Source organism: Dendropsophus ebraccatus, chromosome 11, assembly GCF_027789765.1.
Source record: "Dendropsophus ebraccatus isolate aDenEbr1 chromosome 11, aDenEbr1.pat, whole genome shotgun sequence".
NCBI classification, from domain to species: Eukaryota; Metazoa; Chordata; class Amphibia; order Anura; family Hylidae; genus Dendropsophus; species Dendropsophus ebraccatus.
In genome coordinates this window covers 34,604,143-34,625,047 of record NC_091464.1, presented here as the reverse complement: position 1 = coordinate 34,625,047, position 20,905 = coordinate 34,604,143, and the positions used below count along the sequence as shown (strand labels likewise).

The 20,905-nt window shown below is 40.2% G+C and overlaps 1 protein-coding gene and 1 long non-coding RNA gene across 2 annotated transcripts in view; one reads left to right on the top strand and one right to left on the bottom strand.

The window, feature by feature from the left end:
• The window catches only part of LOC138767174 (uncharacterized), a 48,363-nt gene that overhangs the window by 24,107 nt on the left and 3,351 nt on the right, over positions 1–20,905 (top strand). Inside the window, exons 2-3 of the long non-coding RNA XR_011358773.1 lie at positions 1,454–1,510; positions 4,779–4,888. This is a non-coding gene — a long non-coding RNA (uncharacterized lncRNA). The remainder of the gene's footprint in view (positions 1–1,453; positions 1,511–4,778; positions 4,889–20,905) is intronic.
• P2RY8 (P2Y receptor family member 8) overlaps positions 5,330–20,905 on the bottom strand; it is a 40,899-nt gene continuing 25,323 nt past the window's right edge. The window contains exon 4 of the mRNA XM_069944490.1: positions 5,330–7,914. Within this exon, the coding sequence (XP_069800591.1) occupies positions 6,794–7,867 (1,074 nt within the window). The 5' untranslated portion in view covers positions 7,868–7,914 and the 3' untranslated portion in view covers positions 5,330–6,793. The remainder of the gene's footprint in view (positions 7,915–20,905) is intronic.

Sequence of the window (20,905 nt, the reverse complement as noted above, 5' to 3'; positions counted from 1 at the left end):
CTAAAATGTGTAAAAGCCCCGGGGTGCAATCTCTTACTTACTCATCTGTCTCTCTCTTTCCCTGTGTACTCAGGTTCCCCCACCCCCTCCATAGAGTTGCCTTGCTTGTAACTCAATTTCTGAGATAGCTACAGAACAATAGAGAGATGAGATTCATATTTGTCTGATAAGATATATTACAAGGTTTATTATATTTGCCTGTACTATTTATACAGGGTTTTCTGTGGCCGCTATTCAGTGAAGAGTGTGAGCCAGCAGAGATACTCCTCTTTTATTATGCTGTTATTTAGTGAGAATAAGCTGAGCACTGCTCCATTCCTCTGCCCTTAGAGCATGGATGCGCTAGATCTTATTTTCAGGGGATATCTTATTTTCCGTAAAGAAGAGTTCACATGTGACATGCACAGCATGAACAGAGCATACGGCTTCCGGTCACTAGGGGGAGCTCACCCCAGCACACTTAGACAGCACAGTAGGGACAGCGTACAGTATGGCGGCAGGTGACGAGATAACAGCAGGCTGTGTGCATCTCTACATCTGGCGGTAGGGGACAATGGGGATGGCAGCAGGTGACAGTCTTCATGTCCTGCAAGCAGCTGCTCTGCAACGGACAGTGAAGGAAGGGGACAACAGCGGCGGGCTAAAAAGAATCACAGCTAGATGCCCTGGTGTTCTGTTCAGCCTGGCATGCTTCAAACTAAAACTTTGCTAGGTCTTACTTTTGAGGGAGGCCTTATATTTAGCAATTTAGCAAAACCTGTCCTAGGTCTTATTTTCATGGAAACGGTATATATATATATATATATATATTTTTTTTTTTTTTTTTTATTTTTTTTTTTTTTTACACTGCATATTTCCAGTACAAGTGGCTTATATGTGTGTAACAACTATGGTAACCAATAGCAGGTGCCTTACCGGTCACCTTTTACACATTTTGACCCCAATATTTCGTGTTTTTGGTTTAACAGTCTTTCTCGGGTCTTATTTAGTAAACGTACATAAGCATTTGACACCTTAATATAACATATTAGCCAAACCACCATTTCCTGTACTATGTTATCGTTCTCGTATGTTCATTTGTACTTGCTGACTTCTCTTCTACACTTGAACCTGACATACGTTTGATCTTTTTCCAAGAAAACCTATTTATTATATGGTAAAAGAAAGTACTGTATTAGATAGCTAGTATTAGAAATAACACAGAAGCAAAATGAGGTCACTTCTGTACTGGTACTGCAAGGCCTTTACATATGTGATATGGTACCAAAATAATTTACAGCAAAATCTACACTAAAAAAACCAAATGGTGCCCCGTACTTTCTGATCTTTGCCGTGTGTTGAAAAAGTAGCTTATAACCACATAAGGGGTATAGCTGAGTAACACATGTTGTTGTGCCTTTTCCCCTGATTTCTTGTGGTAAAAATTGAGCTGAAACTTCATATTACTTTTCAGGTGTTACAGAAGTTCCTCGAAGAAGCTGCGTAGAAGAAATGCTTGTCGGGGTCTGAGGTGGGATTAGTTCATCCACTTAAGCCCCTTTTACACAGGCCGATTATTGGCCACGTCGAGTATTGCTAGAAATTGGCAAAAGTGTCAGCGATCAGCCAAGGAGTAGGAAAACGCCTGATCCTCGGCTGATAACGTCTTTTGTGGGCTTTAAAATTCAATGCTATCAGCCGCACATCTCCGAATGTAAACAGGGGTTGTGTGGCCAAAAGCAATACATTTAAATGGCTGCACAAACGATACAGTGATCGTTTTTTGTGGCCATCATTATCAATAGACGGCCGCCTTTTCCCGAAAAAAACATAGTCTTATTGTGTAGTGGGGTTATATAGGTGTATTTAGTGAGTTCGTACCTCACCTACATTTTTTTTTTTTTTTTTTTTAGTTAAGCTTGATTTCCTTTTGAGATGTAGGTACATTTCAAATGTTCACATACTATTTGGGGGCTTTTTTTGCAGCCAATAATAATAAAAAAAACGTATTTATAAAAAAAAAATTTTATAACTATAATAATAACTATAAATTATGTGGATTTTTAAAAAATTTTATGCTGTATGGCTGCTTTTTATTTGAGATTTTTACCGAAAAGAACCATAAAGAACCAGTGATTTCCCAGTAATTCAGGATAATTTTCCATTGAAAACAACATAACACATTATTATTAAAAAAAATATATTTTTAACCAAATATATAAATGTAAAAAAGATGTATTACAGCTAAGAAAAGGGAGAATTTCTAAAGAGATGCATGTTTTTCTATTTTATTTGCGTAAACTGTATAAAAGTTGCATAAGGCCACGTTCACACATCGTGAAACACCGGCTGTCCTGTAACCTGGCCGGGTCACAGAACGGCCGGTGTTAGTGAAGATCATCCCTCAGCTGGATGATCTTCATTTGTGCTGAATTGGGATGCAGGCGCATCTGTGTGTACATACATCCCAATTCACCATTGAACACAATGGAGAGTGCAGCCGGAGCCGCACGCTCCATTGTGTGACCTGTCAGGAATATGTGGCCACTATTCATTGAAACTGACATGTCAGTGTGTATACACTCCGGCCGGGATTCCCTCAGAATGCAGTGCATGTAAATTGTGTATTAATCACAGCAGTCATTGTACATCAGCAACAATGCCCGTGATTAATACACAACTTACGTTGTGTGAACATGGCCTAAGCCGTGTTGCCACATTTCAAGTGATGAAAAATGTTTACGTTTATAAATTAAATGTATGGGATTATGTATTTATGTGTAATTATTTTTTCTTAATGTGAGAATTAGCATTCGCTCCTGACAGATATATCCTCATTACTGGGTTAATCATGTTTTTTTTTTTAATGATGTCTCTACCTATTTATTCCATGTATGTAATTTTTATTGGTTTGTTTCAATACAACTTTACTATCTTTGTACAAGTATTTTAATGTGGTTTATGTGTGTGGCTTTTATTGCTACAAAGATGGAAATGTAGCTATATAATATACAGACTAGGAGCACTCTTTACTAAAATGAGGAAATTCTGGTCATGTGGTTTACACAAGATCTCCAGCATCACATAAGCTGAGATTGTAATATGTATAGGGTAAAGGTCAGACGTGGCTTACAAGCACTTTTGATGATCTGTATAAGAAGGATATCAGTAAAAGTGGCCACAACGCAAAGATAAAGCTTCTGATACAAATGTCTGTGCTCAGGGGAAAAACTATACATTTATATTGACTAGTCGTTGTTTGGAATAATAAATAAGCTTGAATTACGCAGGCAGTTATTGGTCCAGTTTTGAGGCTGTTTTAGACTAGGTTCACACACGGTAAAGAAAAAGCAAAATACAGACGTACTTTTGAGGTATAAATATGGCTTTATTTTTACAACAATAGATCGGTGCCAGCGTTGGGATGCCGGTGCCATGGTCCTTTTTTTTAACCTAGGCCCAGTTCCTGTGCACGGCGCCAGTCTATTCCTGGTCACTGACCCAGCCTGAAGCACTGGAGACAGGACTGCCCACCCTCCCCTCTGTGGGCGGGCCCACCTCCAGTGCTTCAGGCCTGGCCGGTGTCCGGGAATAGACCGTCACTGTGCGCATAAACCAGGCGGTGGTACAAAAAATTACTGAGGCACTGGCATCCCCGCTCTGGTCTATTGATATAAAAATCTTAAAGCAATGTACCTGCTGGTACATTCGCTTTAAACGAACTTCTGACATGTCATAGCAACATGTCAGAAGTTTGTATCAGTAGGGAACTGGATGCTGAGATCCCAATCATTAGAATGAAGGGGCAGATGCACGCAGCAGCGCACGCTCTGTCTCTTCATCTTCGTCTCACTGCTAAAGAAACAGTCAACAGAATTATAATGGAGCCCTATGGAACCTCCGCTACAGCAATTACTAGAAGTTCCATATAATTCTGTCAACTGTAACTTTTAGCAGTGAGACAGAGATGGAGAGGCAGAGCGTGCAGGGTCTCAACATCCGGACCCCAAATGATACTTCTGGCATGTTGCTATGACATGTCAGAAGTTTGTTTAAATGATAGGAACCCTTTAAACCTGGTAATGCTAATTGTACAGGCAAAAAAAATTAGACTCTAATTATTTAAAAAAGCAAACAAATCATAACTGTGAATGTAGGAGCACAGCTTATACAATAACAGCCGTTATTTGTCAGTAAATGACAGCTGTCCAATAAAATGGTCTTCATTCTGATGGTGTATAGCCTCAGGATGTATTTACACTTGGCATATTTGTTGCAGATATTTAAAGGAGTACTCAAGCGAAAAGCTTTTTCCAAGTAATTGAAACACACTACAAGTTATATAACGTTGTAATATTCTTCAATCACCTATCTGCCCCCCTTCCCTATCTTTCCCCCCTCGACCCCCCCACCAGGAAGTGAAGTAAGCTCATTCTTACCTAATGACTGTTCACCCCAGGCTTTTCTGTGGCAGCCATTTTGTGACAATGATGTCATCAAGAGGGAGGCGGTTCTAAGCCAAGTTAGGCCAGCCTCCCTTTGTCAGATGACACAGGTTGCTCTGATTGGCTGAACAAGATGTAAGCCATCTAACAGTTCTACAGAGTCAGTTAGACATCACAGGAGACAAAGTGCATCATGGGAAAGCCCAAACCTGTAAGCGAAGAAAAAATGAAGACACCAACTGGAGCTTTAGGGACCTGCAAACAGCGGGAAATTCAAACGGAGACAGATTCCGGAGGGATGGTAAGTGTAAAAACTATGTTTATGATTGATTGTTTTTTGGTGTTTTTTATCAGCGCCAAAGTACCCCTTTAACTGTCCTATTCAGCTAAATTCTGAAGAATTGACCCTGTATGGATGTGTGGAATAGATTACGCAGTCAAGACATTTGCACCATGTGAACATGGTAAAGTAAAATGGAAAACTTGTATATTTACTCTTTTATGTCTCCTCTTATGGACCTTACATGCCCCAAAAGATTGCATTGGAAACAGAATGTGTGATTCAGATGTGCAGTCTTTGAAGCAGATTATAACATCATAAAAATGACCTAAAGTAGTAAAAATGACATTACTAATATACTATAATAAAAATTAGCTCAGAGCTGGTGTAGACTGGCCTAAATCGTGGTTAACCAGGTGCAGCAGGAGGATGATACACCCCCTCTGTGCCTTGCTATGCTCCTCTGCCTGGCGAACAGGGCATTCATTGGCAAAAAGTTGTACATTCAATTTGCCACTATTAACACTGGCTGGGGGGATGATAACCCCCCCCCCCCCCCCCCCATAGCTTACCATAACATAACATAAAGCAAACAAGTAAATATGAGGGAAAACATGAAAACGTATTTGATAACATACATTTTATTTACAATAGTTTCTATATACACATATATATCTTGTGAATGAAGTAAGATTGCCTAAACCCAATGCTTTAAAGGCTGAACAGAAATTATATTTACATTTGACCCGTAATGAAATAGAGTAACAATATACACATTTATACATTCATTTTCAAATATTGCTGAATACTGGAATGTAATGTTGGGCAACTCTCCGATGACCAGGAAAATGATTTGAAAATGACTGATTTCACTTAAGTGGTGAGAGCCGTTGCTTGCTGTCTGAAGGTCACTGATACATTTGGTTATGAATTTGTAAGAAACATATCAGTGAGACCAGTGCTGGGGAGGAAAGGGATCTAGAGGTGATGTACAACACCCCCAGATTCCTATATGTAGGAGCCTCGTATGAATTTACCCATAACGGGAGCTGGAGGTCCTTCAGGACCTTCCATGATGCTACAGTCAAATCATTAATCACATGACCTGGAGGAGTGTTCACTCCAGATACTAGGTGGGAACAATCGATTAAAATGTGTGTATATGTATATATATGTATATATATAGATAGATATACACACACGTTGGGGGGGTATGTTTATGTAGCAGAGCTGTGCATTTGTGTCTCTGCATGCAGTAGAGTTGTTTGTGTATAGTGATGTAGCAGAGGTGGGTGTATCTATAGGTATGTTTATGTAGCAGAGCTGGGTGTCTATTATGCAACAGAGCTGTGTGGATTTTGTGTGTTGCAGAGATGTGTATGTGGGGGTATAATGTACTGTCATAGAGAGTGTGGCCCTGTCATTTCAAGAAACTTTGCCCCCTTCACCATCTTAACCAGATAACCAGGGAAGTTTAACTTGCATTATCCTTGTTTTTTCTTTTTCCTATTTTCAGTTGTCTAAACCATGAGTGCGTCTTAAAAAGCAAAAACACAGTACACAACTTTTCAGATTCTGATTTCTGGTTTAAGTCACAAATGTATGCCCCATATTTGCAACTTTTGAGCTTGTCGCTTTTTAAAAGTGGGTGTTGCAGGTGTAAATTATAACTTGAAATCTGTGCCAGCTCCTGAACTTCATTTAAAGGCCATCTCCTGAACTGAAAGTGTTGGCCTTGTAGTCTCAAGGTCTTAATGCAAATGCTGATTAACTGAGATCTCCCTAAGGGTATGTTCACACTGAGTAAATCAGGTGGAATCCCGCCTGTCTCAGTGTGCCACAGCCCGTCTATGGAAGAGAGTGCACTACTCCGCTGCCGCCACTCTCAGCTCAAAGAAGTGACATGTCACTTCTTTGAGTGGAGAGCAGTGGTAGCGTAGGAGTGCTCGTTCTACCAAAGACAGGCTATGGCACAATGAGACAGACGGGATTTCCGCCTGATTAACTCAGTGTGCACATGCCCTAAAATATGAACAGAAAAATAATTTTCCTTGCTCTCAACCCTCTGACAATAAGGGTACAATAACGTCTACATATCGCTCTCCTGTCGGTTACTGTCACATCTGTGTTTTTTGCCGTTTTCTTCACACTGTCCGCTGGAAAAAGTCAAAGCAGAGAACAAGCTTTCCCGTCTTGTTCCCAAACTCTCAATGGCTCGTGATTTAAAGTTCAACAACTCTAATGCTTTTTTCCGAAAGTCTTTACATGCGAAGTAGTAGAGAAAAGGGTCCACGCAACTGCTTAAACAGCTCAATGTAAGCGTCAGCTTGTAAGCATGGTAATAACTCTTGTTATAGAACAGACGGACAATGGTGTGCAGCAGAAGGATGAAATTGTTTGGTGCAAAACAGGTGATGAACACTACAAGGACGAATATAGCAAGGTTAATAGATCTCCTTCCGTGACCCATGCCGTGCCTGTTGGATGTTTGAATTAGTTTCCTGATTATACGGGCATAACAAACCACAGTAATTACAAATGGTATTAAGAAAAAAAACAGGAAAAGTCCAATGATGAAGGCCGCCCAGGATATAATGTTAGGCAGCATGCTCCATTTGAGGACATCAAAACATGTTGTGATGTTTAGACTCTTTACTTCATACATTAGGTCCGTCGACTCCATTGGATACAATGCAGCAAGAAGCAGAAGCCATATCATAAGTACTGCTCCGATTGCGTACCTTTTTCTCCTCCACACACTTGATCTCATTGGGTGGACAATGCCTAAGTATCGCTCAAGACTAATCAACATGATTGTTAATATTGTGCCGTACATATTAACATAAAACATAATAGTCACCACGTTACAGAGCTCCTTCCCAAATATCCAATTGTTCCTGTTTGTATGGTAGTGTATTTGGAAAGGAAGAAGCATGGCAAGTGCAAGGTCTGTAATGCTCAAGTTAATCATAAGAATTACTGAAGACGTGATGGGTTTAGAGTGACGAATCAAAATCCAAAGTGAAATTAGATTTCCTGGAATACTTATTATAGTCACACAGGAATACACCACTGGTAAAGCCACCATGATGATTTCATTTTGAAGCATATCCAAAGTCTCATTGTCCGGATTGGTTTCATTTGGTAAGCTGTACAAACTCATTGTGGTTCAGGTTTAGGATTCTTTTAATCTGGTTTGGATAAATACACCTGCAAGATAATAAAAAGGTAGAACATTAGAACATATAGTTCAAAACCAAGTAAGGTAGAAGCAATGCTCTCAATGTATAAAAGGCTATGTAGACTGGATATGCATCATAAAAGTATGTACACAATGGTATGGAATATCATACAATGTTCCCCAAACCATAAAATACACGACCATGACCAAACCCTAAAATCCATGACCATGACCAAACCCTAAAATCCATGACCATGACCAAACCCTAAAATCCATGACCATGTGGAATTCTGAGCAATGGTCTCACCAGAAGTGCAAATATTTTTGCTGTCATTCAAGAATGAATTTCTCTCCTTTAGATCATGTGATGGAATAAACAATAAAAGACAATGAGTAGGAGTAAGACTTCCACAGCTTCTACAGAATCATGGTATGCAACAATTTCACTCAAGGGTATTATAGACAATGTTTTTTTTTGTTGGTTTAGAGGACACCAGCTGAGGTTTTGTGTGACAACCACACTATAGGAAAGTTCATTACATGGTTTCAAATGTTGTTTGAATATTGAAATTAACAAAAGCAACTAGTATATCAGATCTAAAAGTGAACTTCCTGATTTCAAAAGCACCTGCAAAGCTTGCAGAAGAACTGTCGAAACACTTGAAAGTCTAGCTGGCTTTGATATACTGTTTGAAATGTTACACCTATATAACGAATGCTATTCAATGGAAACATAGGTGACAAGCCGAAGATGAAATTGCCAGAATTCTAAAACATTACCAAGAAACAAAACATTGAAAAATAACATTCTATGGTCTTAGGTATTAGGCACTTGTGATGACAATGTTGACATCACCATTCTCCCACCATTCCCCCTCCCTGTAATATGATGTCTGTACTAGAAATGAGTGAACCGGCCAAGGTTTGGGTTCGTATTCGTATGAACCTGAACTCTTGGCTTTTGATTCCTGCTGTCTGCCCGCTCCGTGGAAAGGGTGGATACAACCTTAAGGACCGCCTGGAAAACTGGGATACAGCCATAGCCATAGGCCTCAGGTTGTATCCACCCTCTCCATGGAGCGGGCAGACAGCGGGAATCAGAAGCCGAGAGTTTAGGTTCATACGAATACGAACCCAAACCTTGGCCGGTTCGCTTATCTCTAGTCTGTACTAGTCACATAACGCACACCTAGAATACTCTCCCATTGTAGTTAATAAGGTCAGGGCCAGTCTATTGTGCCTATGTCCATAGAGCTGGCTGTAAAGCATATTTCTAAATGCTAAGTTTTAACAGCTCAGTCAAGATGGCTGCCCGCATAATAGTGTACAAAATTTAAATAAAATATTTTATAATCAGAAAGTAAAAACAGTTTAAAAATATAAAAATTGAAGAATCTAATTAGTAAAAAAAAAATCTAGATGACATATTTGCTTTAACAACATTCTTGCACCATTGTGTATCCAAGTTGTCACAAAAAAGTTCTTGCCCATAGTAGTGCCTAGTATTGCCTAGTCCAGCTCCATTACAGTGAATGGGGCCTTCTCCTAGCACGCATTTCTAGTAGGATACAATAAGACACATTTTAAGCTCCCTCATTGTAATGTTGCGCTGGTAATGGTACATGATGCATGAGGGAATTGAGTTATGTCCCTGCTACATTTATAGAACAAAGTTTTCTTATAAATGTTGACTTCACATGATTTTTAGAAGGTTTGTTTTCTAACTGCTAAATGAAAAGCTAAAATCATGTGAATGTTGTTTGAGCAACTTCCCTTTCCCCTCTGATCATAGAACAAGCAGTTGTTATACAAACAGTTCTTCTTGACTGTCTATCGTGCAATTTTCCCAGGAATTAAAGGGGTACTCCACTCCTGTTAAACTTCACTACAAGGGAGCCTGTTTAACTTTATTAAGTGTGCTATAGAGAAGACAAACTTAAGTAACCTGACCAAAGGCAACCTCCCCCCGATTCCCCCAGAATCTCAAAGAATTCACCACACTGACAATACTCCATGCTGCCATACCATTAGAGTGGCGTGTGAATAAACAGATATATTGATAGATACAGTATTTTGTTTAGAGTGTAAAACAGAAACAAATTGAGCCAGCGATGGGCAGATACAACAAGATGAGGCAGATACCAGTCAGATGGCTCTGAGATGCATGCATGCTGGGAAATGTAGTTTTATGGCCGGCGCCATCTTGGATATAGACTGTTTTTTAGAAAAACTTCTAGCTCAGGAACGGCGGCAGCTAGAAAGATGCATGCTATTATTCATACTTCAAGTCTGTATTCTAAATTCTTTGTCACCTTAATAATTCTATTTTGTATCTTAAGATGGACGCCCACGAGAAAATCACCTTGTTTCTTTCCATTTTAGTACATTTTAGCACCTGAAATAGACTGTTGTATTGCTTCTTTATTGTATTACTGAGTTAATCATTTATAAATTAAAGGGGTATTCCAGGAAAAATAAACTCTTCCTCTATCCACAGGATAGGGGAAAAATAGGAGGCGGTACTCCCCACTTATCTCTGTATCGTGCCCCGGCTTCTGTGTAGTGAATAGAGCCACGGGTATGGCACATGACCCGTGGCTCTATCCATTTCTGTGGAGTGTCGGAAAGGTCGTGTCCGCCAAAAGAGCACTGTACTCAGCTCTTTCTGTCGGCTTCATAGGAATGAATAGAGCTGAGGGTCACTTGTCGTAGCTCTATGTATAATACAGAAGCCGGGGCACGATATGGAAATCGTTGGAAGGTTCAGAGGTCAGACCCCCGCGATCTCCTACTTTTCCTCTGTCCTGTGGATAGGAGAAAAGTAGATTTTTTTTCTGTAATACCTCTTTAAGGCCATTTACAGCACATACCTATACATTAAGTTATTAATTGACACTCAGAAAATAGATGCCTAGACAACTATAAGGCTATGTTCACACTACGTAAAAGTACTTTGTACGGGTGAACGATGCCTATTGTTCTATGAGATTTCGGCCGGAGCGTATACACATCGTATACTTTGTACGGGTTAACAATGCCTATTGTTCTATGGGATTCCGGCCGGAGCGTATACACATCGTATACGCTCCGGCCAGGATCCTGCACGGGGCTGCAAATAACTGACATGTCAGTTTTCTGCGGCCGTGATTCAGTGATGTTTGGGTCTTTAGATGGAGTTTTTATAGCCTGAGCCAAGATGGATTTTAAAGGAACCTGTCATTACTTTTATGCTTCCTGAGCGAAGTGCAATTGTCCCTAAAAAGTGTCTATCATACCATAAATGTGGTGCAATTTCTTCTTGAACTGTAGAGCATTTGCTATAGTAAATCTGCTCTGTTATACACTTTTTTTTCTCTTAATGTTCCTTTAGTCTTCTTTGCCATTTCCCATTTACAGGATGGGTCCATATCATTTCTGTGTATGTCTATGGTGTGCAAATATTGATACATAAAAATTAGCTAACATGGATCAGAGACATACGTTTTGTGCAGAAGGATCCATCATGTTTGAGATGCATGTAAGTGTTACAATGTCACAACATTGCGATGATGGTTGACATACAGCAGAAGGTTTCAGTCGCTTTCTGCTCCCCAGACAACCCCTTTAAGGTTTAGATAGCAGCAGGGTTGGTTTTGCTAGAGTATAGTTCATGTCAGGTTTTTCTTTTTCCTGGGTTTGGGGGATGCCTTAAAGGGGTAGTGCGGCACTAAGAAATTATTCACAGAATAAAACACATTACAAAGTTATACAACTTTGTAATGTATGTTATGTCTGTGAATCGTCCCCTTCCCGTGTCCCACCACCCCGCAAGTGTACCCGGAAGTGTGGTGCATTATACATACCTGATCCGTGTCGCGCATGTCCGCCATCTTGTGCCAAGACGTCATCTTTGGACGGACGGACGAACCGCTCCGACCGTCCCTAATGCCGGCCGCCTTCTGCAGCGTCATCAGATGCTCAGCCGCGATTGGCTGAGCATAACTGTGCTCAGCCAATCGCGGCTGAGCACAGTTATGACGCGGCAGAGGGGGGCCGGCATCAGGGACGGCGGCAGCGATTCGGCCAGGCTCCCGAAGTTGACGTCTTGGCACAAGATGGCGGACGGGCGCAACACGGATCAGGTACGTATAATGCACCACACTTCCGGGTACACTTGCGGGGGTGGTGGGACACGGGAAGGGGACGATTCACAGACATAACATACATTACAAAGTTGTATAACTTTGTAATGTGTGTTATTCTGTGAATAATTGTTTACCGCCGCACTACCCCTTTAAGGCCCTATTACACGGAATGATTATTGTCCGTATTCGGCTGTTACGGCCGATGATTGTCCTGTATAATAGAAGGCAACAATAAGCCGACATGAACAATGTCGGCTGATCGTTGCTGTTGTTTGTCTTTCTACTTGTTGAAAGACAAATGACTTAGATAGCAGCGATCTGCTGCCATCAGCCCGTGGAACAGGAGCGGCGGCATCAGGCCACTGCTATCCTCTATGGGCTGTCCGGACAATCTAGCAATCACCCAGGCACCCCCCACACACACACACACACACACACTCACGAGGCGCTGACGGCGCTCATTTGCTCCTCCAGTCGTCCCATGTAATAGGGGCTTTAGTCTATCTAAGGGTAAAGGCTGAGGTGCTAATAATATTGAATCAGTTAGCATTCTGTTGTTACATGCTATGTCTGTCTTTAGCATTTTATTTTGGTGTAGTGCAGAATTTTGCCTATTGAATTTTCTAGTCCTATTGTTGTCAGAAATTTCCCTCAGTCATCTTATTGAATCTTTGTTGTTTCCATTTTATTATGCTCGTTTTGCCACATTAGACGGTGGATTCCCTCTAGATCACGTCCATCTGACAGAAACTTCTGGATTCTAATTTTTTAGGTTTAAAAACCAAATGGGACTTTCACAACTTCACTTCAGTTATTATGAAATTAAACACAATTGTGAACTTGTTGTGGGGAGTTCAGACAAAGGGGGATGTGGTTGTTGTGTGGCTGTTCCTGATTCATTTGTTTACAAAAAGAAAGTCTAGCAGTATGTAACCCTTTCCTACAAAAACATACACTAATATGTCCGAACTGTGACGCCCTTTATCACTAAAGGACTTACCTGCACTATCACCACTAAAATCCCCCCCCCCCCCCAAGCTAAAGCCCTTTTACATGGACTGCACAATGACGTCTCGTTCATCGGTGCCAGTTTATTGAGTCTTTACTAGGCTTAGTGAGATGCAGACATGGTCCACATGAACAATTGTTTATCAATTGTGCAGCTCTTTCATTTCATCATTGTTGGATGTACGTCACCCATGTGCGGCAATGTGTGGGCGATTAGGATTAAAATGGCTGCAGAAAAGATGCCATCGACCTATGAATGGGTGTTTGTGCAAAAAAGAGAAAACTATAGCACTTCCCCACAAAGAGCCTCCGATCTAAAGATATACAAAAAAGAAAAACGAAAAAATTAGATGTAAACGCTACCCGTCCCAGTGTCCCATTGGGACAAAATAATATCAGTCCAACAGTATGGTAACAGCATCTCACATAGGCGGTAGTATGGAAAAAGGAAAACTTTATGCCAGCATGGCACACATAGCGACGTGGTCGATTAAGGTTGAAACGTCGCTATGTGTGCCATGCTGGAATAAAGTTTTCCTTTTTCCATACTACCGCCTATGTGAGATGCTTTTACCGTGCTGTTGAACTGATATGAATGGGTGTTTGTCAGCTGCTGACTGGCTCTTTTACAGGGGCTAGTTATCATTAAAAAACATTAAATGAATATTTCAATAACCAACCCCTGTAAAGGGGCCTTTAGTCAATACATTACATGTCCCCTAGAGATGAGCGAGTAGTGAAATATTCAACTTTCGAGAATTCGAATCGAAGAGGCTCCGATATTCGACTATTCGAACGAGTATTCGATCCCATTATAGTCTACAGGAAATATAAAAAATTTTTTTTAAAAATCTCCGCAGTTGAGAAGGAAAAATATTTGCGAAGGCTTTACGAACATTTATGGCAATGTTCACACATTTCGTTCGTATTTCTTGCGCAGTGTTACATACATGATTCCAATGTGCGTCCACAGAGCGTCATGTTATTTGCGCGTATCACGCGTAATGCTGTATGAACGTTACTGGAACAGTATGTATGACGTGCCTTTTTCTGGGCTACTGGAACAATATGTATCACATGCCTTTTACTAGGCTACTGGAACAATAGCTACACATGCCTCTTACTGGGCTACTGAAACAGTATATATCAAGTGCCCTTAGTGGGCTACTGGAACAATATGTATAACGTGCCCTTAGTGGTGTTAAACAAGGACACTATAAGTCACTTGTACACACAGGGTACTGGAATGAATACAACTGCTGATGCTGATGCTGCTGTTATATCATCTATTTCTTAGCACTGAGAAGTGCTTTTGATTCAGAGATGACATTTTTTGCTGGATATTAGCCATGAAAAGGACTTTTGGGTTCTGTAGTAATCCTGCCAAACCAAAATGCTACTAAAACCTCTCTCTCCCTGCTCCAAGATCTTTCCCTGGCTAGGTTGAAAGCTCATCTGCGGTCAAGAGGAGGAAGCAAAGTATTTAAGATTCAAGGTCATGTGGTTCAGCTATCCAATGAGGGTAGACACTGTTTTCGCGCTGCGTGCGTACTCCCAGGGTCCCTCATGGCCTCCCTGCATGGCGATTGGATTAAAAAAAAAGTGCCAACTGCGATGGGAGGGCTTTCGAATGTTTGCCGCGTATTCGCCTCAGTACTGGATTAAATTCGAATCCTGCAATATTCAATCGAATTCATACTCGATCGAAGCGTATTCGCTCATCTCTAATGTCCCCTATAATGGTACCTTTGTTTATATAGTGACAGTACTTTTTTTTCTTATTAAAACAACCTTTAGAATGAAGTTAACCTCTTATGTATATCCTGTGGTAAACCATAAAAAGAAATCACAAAAAGCAGTGGTGGAATGCTTTCTCCGCACACATTCATTTTGATTGGGACTTAGTTGCAGTTCTGTAAACAGAACCTTCTCAGAAGCTTAGCTTGGGTCCAGTCTCTTTAGGCCATGTTCACACGCTGTGTTTGTTAGTAAAACAACGTCCGTTGTTGCAGCTTGCCACGATGGCCATTGTTAACTAACAATACTCGATTGTATTGATGTGTATAAAAAACGGCTGTAGTGTATACACCCTGTATACACTACAGTTATTGTTCTCTGTGGCCACACAAAATAGCTGACAGGTCTATTTTATATGGCCGCAGTTTAGTGAACAGCAGACGTACAAAATAGGCTGTGCTCACAGTGTACAGTACGGCTTCCGTAAATCAGAATGTGGGTACACCCGAATGTGCCCCCATTCCAAATAAAATTAAGTGATGTTCATCCAGCCGATACTGCAGTATGTTAGACAGCGGCCGTTGATTGACACAGCCATGTCACATAACAGCCGCTGTTCTCACAGTTTCTGAACATGGCCTTGGTCAGTAACAGATGGCTAATCCTTACTGTGGGGGGGGGGAAACCCATAGGTAATCATATTCCCATTCTGGCCATTATGGATTTGATCATGATTTATAAAACTTTCATTTCACACCATGAAGTAGGATGAAAGTGAGTTTTCACAGCATGCAGAGTTTTTGAGAATGGCACAGCTTGCCATAACATTATCATTGCGTTGGCAAACGACCTCACAAAGCACCAATAATAACAATGGGGGAGAATCCGGATTACTGTAGGGGGGGGAGAATCCGGATTACCATGTCCTTTACACGTGCAGATTACGCACTCATTTAATGGGCCTTTTACATGGCTCGGTTATTACATGGCCAGGGATGCATGGATGATCCAGTGACCATACATTTTCAACAACTGTTGGCCAACAGTTATCTCTCTTTACATCCCCATTAACAATGAAGACTTAGCATGGCTGATTGTTCCTGTGTGCTCAATGGGGAACAGTATGTTGCACCAAGAGGCCTCTCATGCAGTCTCATTCTTCCCGTATTAATAAGGTTGGATAGTGAAAATCCAACACATCCAAACCTTCTCTCCACCAACATGATTTGTCAGTGGAGGATCAAGAGGCCGTCATACACCAGAGACAGTTGGCCAAATCTGCCAAAGACAACTTTAGCTTTTATGCATAAGAAGAGCCTGTGGAGCCTTATCAAAGAGTCTCAAAACACAGGACTAGCCAAATATCCCTCCGGGAAGGGCCCAGACAAGGGGTAACTCCTGTAAGGAAACCACCAAAACCACCATATTAAGTGGCCCTATAAGTCAATGTAATGACAAAGGATAAACCAAGGCCAGGTGTCCATCCAGCTGTTTCGGGGTGTTGCCCCTCATCAGTGTGGAGCAGGATTCTCGCTAGGTGGGAGCAATGCCTAGTAGAGCCATAAGAGAAACAGATTGCTGATCTCAGGGAGACCAGCCAAACGACAACACTGCTGGCTGCTAGTGAAAGCGCTCAATGCAGTGAAGTCCATGGAGCCCGTGGAGCCTCATCAAAGAGTCTCAAAACACAGTCTGGCTAGTCCTGTGTTTTGAGACTCTATGATGAGGCTTCACGGGCTCTTCTTTTACATATTCATGTTTTCCAGGGAGCAATGCACCTAGGACTTCACTGCATTGAGCACTTTCACTAGCAGCCGGCAGTGTTATCGTTTGGCTGGTCTCCCTGAGATCAGCGATATGTTTTTCTTATAACTTTACCTTTTGGTAGCCTGCAATTCTCCTATTCTCTGTAAATATCCAGGAATCTCATTGGGCCCTCAGAAAATCTAACCAGAGTAGATGTTATCACAGAGGAAGGGTGCGGAGCTACAGTTTCCTTTCCTTTTACTACATACAGTAAGTGCATGCTTTTAGAAAGGGAGCACGTCTTAAGTAAGCACACACCTAACCGGCCCAGAAGTTTAAAGTGTAACTGTCACTTTTCAGAAATCAAAAAGTATCAATAGTACAAGTTATTTTAAGAAACTCTGTAATAGGTTTTATTAAGAAAAAGAGTCTCTTTGTGTTCTCAAAAATGAAGTTTTTCAGCCTCCCCCCTCACTTCAGAAGAAGCAGCTTTTCTGTGTCCATTATGGTCTATGGAGAGGGGAGGGGGCCAATGGGGATGAGTGAGCACAGAGAGGAGAAAAGGAAACCTTACACAGCATATCATCCTCCAATTTTATCTCACCAAGTTCCCAGACCTGCAGTGACCTTTCTGACCTGTGAATCCAAAGTTTTATGTGCCCAGACAGTCTCCAAACTACACAGTTGCTTGTCTTATCTTCCTGCTCGCTCATCCCCCTCCCCACATAGGTTATAATGGACACGGCAGAACCCCTCTTTACTTTGCTCCTCTGTAATGTAGACGACATCACTATAATTGGGTTGTATAATCTGCTGCCACCAGTTGTGTTAGGCAGCAGGTTGTATAACCCTGCAGTATTGTATAGATTGATGGAGTGCATCACTTTATAACCCAAATACGCAAATCAGCTGTGCTTTAAATTAGCTAATTGTTTTTGTTTAATTCTTGGCATCACTTCTTTAATAAAATGTTACTGAAGAAAACTTTCCTTCTATTCATGGTCCTGTTTTCTGTAGCAATGGGCTATATTACGTGACAGGGAGATAAAAGGAAAACCAAATTGAACATTATATAATTATATTTGGTACTGAACACTCGCTTCTTCTTGCAGATGCAGCTGATGTCTTGTGATCTAAACCTAACAACTCTGTATTTGTTCGCTTTAATAAAATCATTCAGTAATTACTGTCATCTACAGCTTTTACACAGTAAAGAATACTCCAAGAAGTGAATGAGGCTACCCCAGAGGATAGGCAAAGATATTGCACATATATAGCTGCTAAACGTAAGATCATAAATAGGGGTGTCAGTATTTTGTGGGGAGCGCTTAGAAGATTCAAGACAGCGCAACAGTGGAATTTGCACAAAAATGGTGTGATTTTTTTTGTTGTTGTCTGTGCCTCCTGCATCCCTAGATAAGTAAAATAGGCCCTTAAAGGGTTAGTTAATAAAAAAAAAAAATAAAAAAAAAAAAAATATATATATATATATATATTTCAAATCAAGTGGTGTCAGAGATTTGTAATTCACTTCAATTAAAAAATCTCAAGTTTTCCAGTACGTATTAGCTGCTGTATGCCCTGCAGGAAGGAAGTTCTTTCCTGTCTGACACAGTGCTCTCTGCTGCCAAGTCAGGAACAGTCCAGAGCAGTAGCAAATCCCCATAAAAAAAAAAAACTTCTCCTGGTCTCCTGACTGGAAAGAATACACCACTTCCTGCAGGACATACAGAAGCTAAGTACTGGAAGACTTAAGATTTTTATAAGGCTAGGTTCACACTGTGTTTTTGCAATCCCTTTTTTTTTATAAGGACACTAATGCATCCGTTTTTTCCATCCGTTTTTCATCCGTTTTTTGCAATGGAAGTCAATGGAAAAACGGATCAATACTGATCCGTTTTTTTTTTTTTAACGGACACAAAAGTAGTGTCAGCTACGGATGAAAAAAAAAACGATTGCAAAAACGCAGTGTGAACTCAGCCTAATATAAATTACAAATCTCTTGCTTTTTCTGGCACCGGTTGAATTGAAAGAAACATTTTTTTGCTGAACTACCCCTTTAAAAAGGATATCCAGGCTTAGAAAATCACGGCCACTTTCTTTCACAAACAGCACCATTCACACTATTGCGTTGCAGATGCAGTCCACAAGATTACAAGCAACTCAATGTATTATAAGCACATGATCTGAGAAGTTGGTGTATTACCTTTTGTCTAATCTGGAGTGTGATCTTTCGGCTGACCAGATCCGGCATCTGTGTGATCCTCAGTCTCACTTACATTTTGACTAAGTGGCCCCGGAGTCTTGTTACAGCAGTAAGTAGCTTTAGAGGTCTTAAAGAATAAATGAGTAAAGATGGCCATACGCCTTCAAAAGCTGAAGGCCGAACAGTTATCTCTCCCATCAATCCCATATTCAAGAACATTCGGCATGGCCAAACATTACTATGTTCTATATGGGAAGCCAATGGCCAGTGGGAGGAGCCTGGAATGTGTTGATTTTTATACCTGTTTGCATGTGGAGTTTTAAATTTTTATCTTTTGTATATCAATAACATCATTTTATCCACTTTTTTTTCTCTTTCTCAAGATACCATTGCCAACATAATATTAAGTGTAACAGCATTACGGATATGTTTACAAGGGAATAGTGCAGTCTGGACTTTGGAGCTTCATACAGTTATGGGGCGGGCTGATTTTTCTGTTTGATGAGTAATATGACGGATGTTTGCACAAATGCACTGGGATGTGTTTCTTTTGTTTGTTTTTTTTTTATTTTAAGGCATGCAAACAATGTGACCAGACAGTGGCAACATGATAAACCAAATAAGATGAAAGATGAAAAAAAGAGGAAGTACTGTATACTTTTTATGGTTATCTGCATTAAACTCTAATGATTAATAAGCACATGTTCGCCATCTAAAAATAGCAAATGTTCCTTTTTAAATTGTCCTTGATTGTCATGTGAGTCATTAGTTTAGATACAGAAGTGCAGTAACGTAAACCTTCCCTATATGTGCACCTACATATGGAACTGAAAAGGGAAGGTGTCAAAAGGCATGTAGAAAATGCTAAACATATTTTTTAAAGAATTTGTAGTGCCCCCCCCCCCTAATTTTTTCATCTTAGCCTTTTTACTGTCTATATTGCAGTAAGAGGTGACTCCAGTAGATAAGACAATAGTTGGAGTTAGCAGCTCAGTCTCCCTTTCAATGTTTAATAACCTCTACAGAGGTCACAGAGCATGCCTAGAAAATTCTCCCATTATTGTGAATAGGGTTTGGACCAGACTATTGCCTCTTTGTCCATAGGGCTTGCTAGAAAATGCTGGTAAAAACAGCTCAGGCAAGATGTCTGCCCTAATAAAAATGTACAAAAAGTGAAATGAAACTAATATTACTGTTAATAGAAAAGTAGAAGCAGATTACAAAAAAAGGTCCAGCACATGTTCAAGGTCATGCTGAACTTTAAGCTCTGCCTGGGTTCAGCAGGTTCAGTATGCTCATCTCTATTCTAGAACCTTTTGCCCCCACTACTGTGTCAAAGCTGGTCCCATTAAAGGATCCTATGGAGCCAAACTGAGCCTAGTCCTAAACTTTTTTTTCTATAAATACATGTAACAAATTCAACCAGAATTTCATTACTTGGTAGAGAAAAGACAGATCCTCAAACACCTAATAGGTAATGATTCATTATAAATATTCATGTGTACAAGAAACTTTGGTAAAAACCTTAGAACTATGTTTGCTTATTGGTAATGCGTTGTGATGGTATGGGGTGAATGGTGTGAAAGGTTTAGTAGGATGCTGCTTGAAGGTTGGAGAGTAAATTATATATATATATATATATATATATATATATATATATATACTTTCTATTTTTATATATTCTGAGGATAATCAGCTTTGGATGAAGAAAAAGAACACATAAGAAACACAATAAAAATATAACCTATAAAACTGAACTTATATAGAGGTCTGGCTAATTTATAAATTGCTATAGAATACATATTATACAGTACATATACACTATATTCCTATCCATCTACTATCTATCTATCTATCTATCTATCTATCTATCTATCTATCTAACAACATTGATATATATAATATATATATATCAGTCTGACATCAGTAATTTGGCGTTTATGCTGGTTGATCGGCAACCTGCTACTAGAGTCTGCCTCAGGCAGGTTTTGCTAGCAGAGAACCAATCTTATTGATCAATGAGGAAACAAAAAATGTAACAAAAAAAGTTTTTATAAAATAGTAAGCCTCACTAATAAAAGTTTAAATCACAATTTTTCCTCTTTTTTTGTAAATAAAAAAAAAATGCTGAATTGTCTGAACTATTTAAATAGATTAATACTGATTCCACATGGTGAACGGCAGAAAATTTTGGTCACA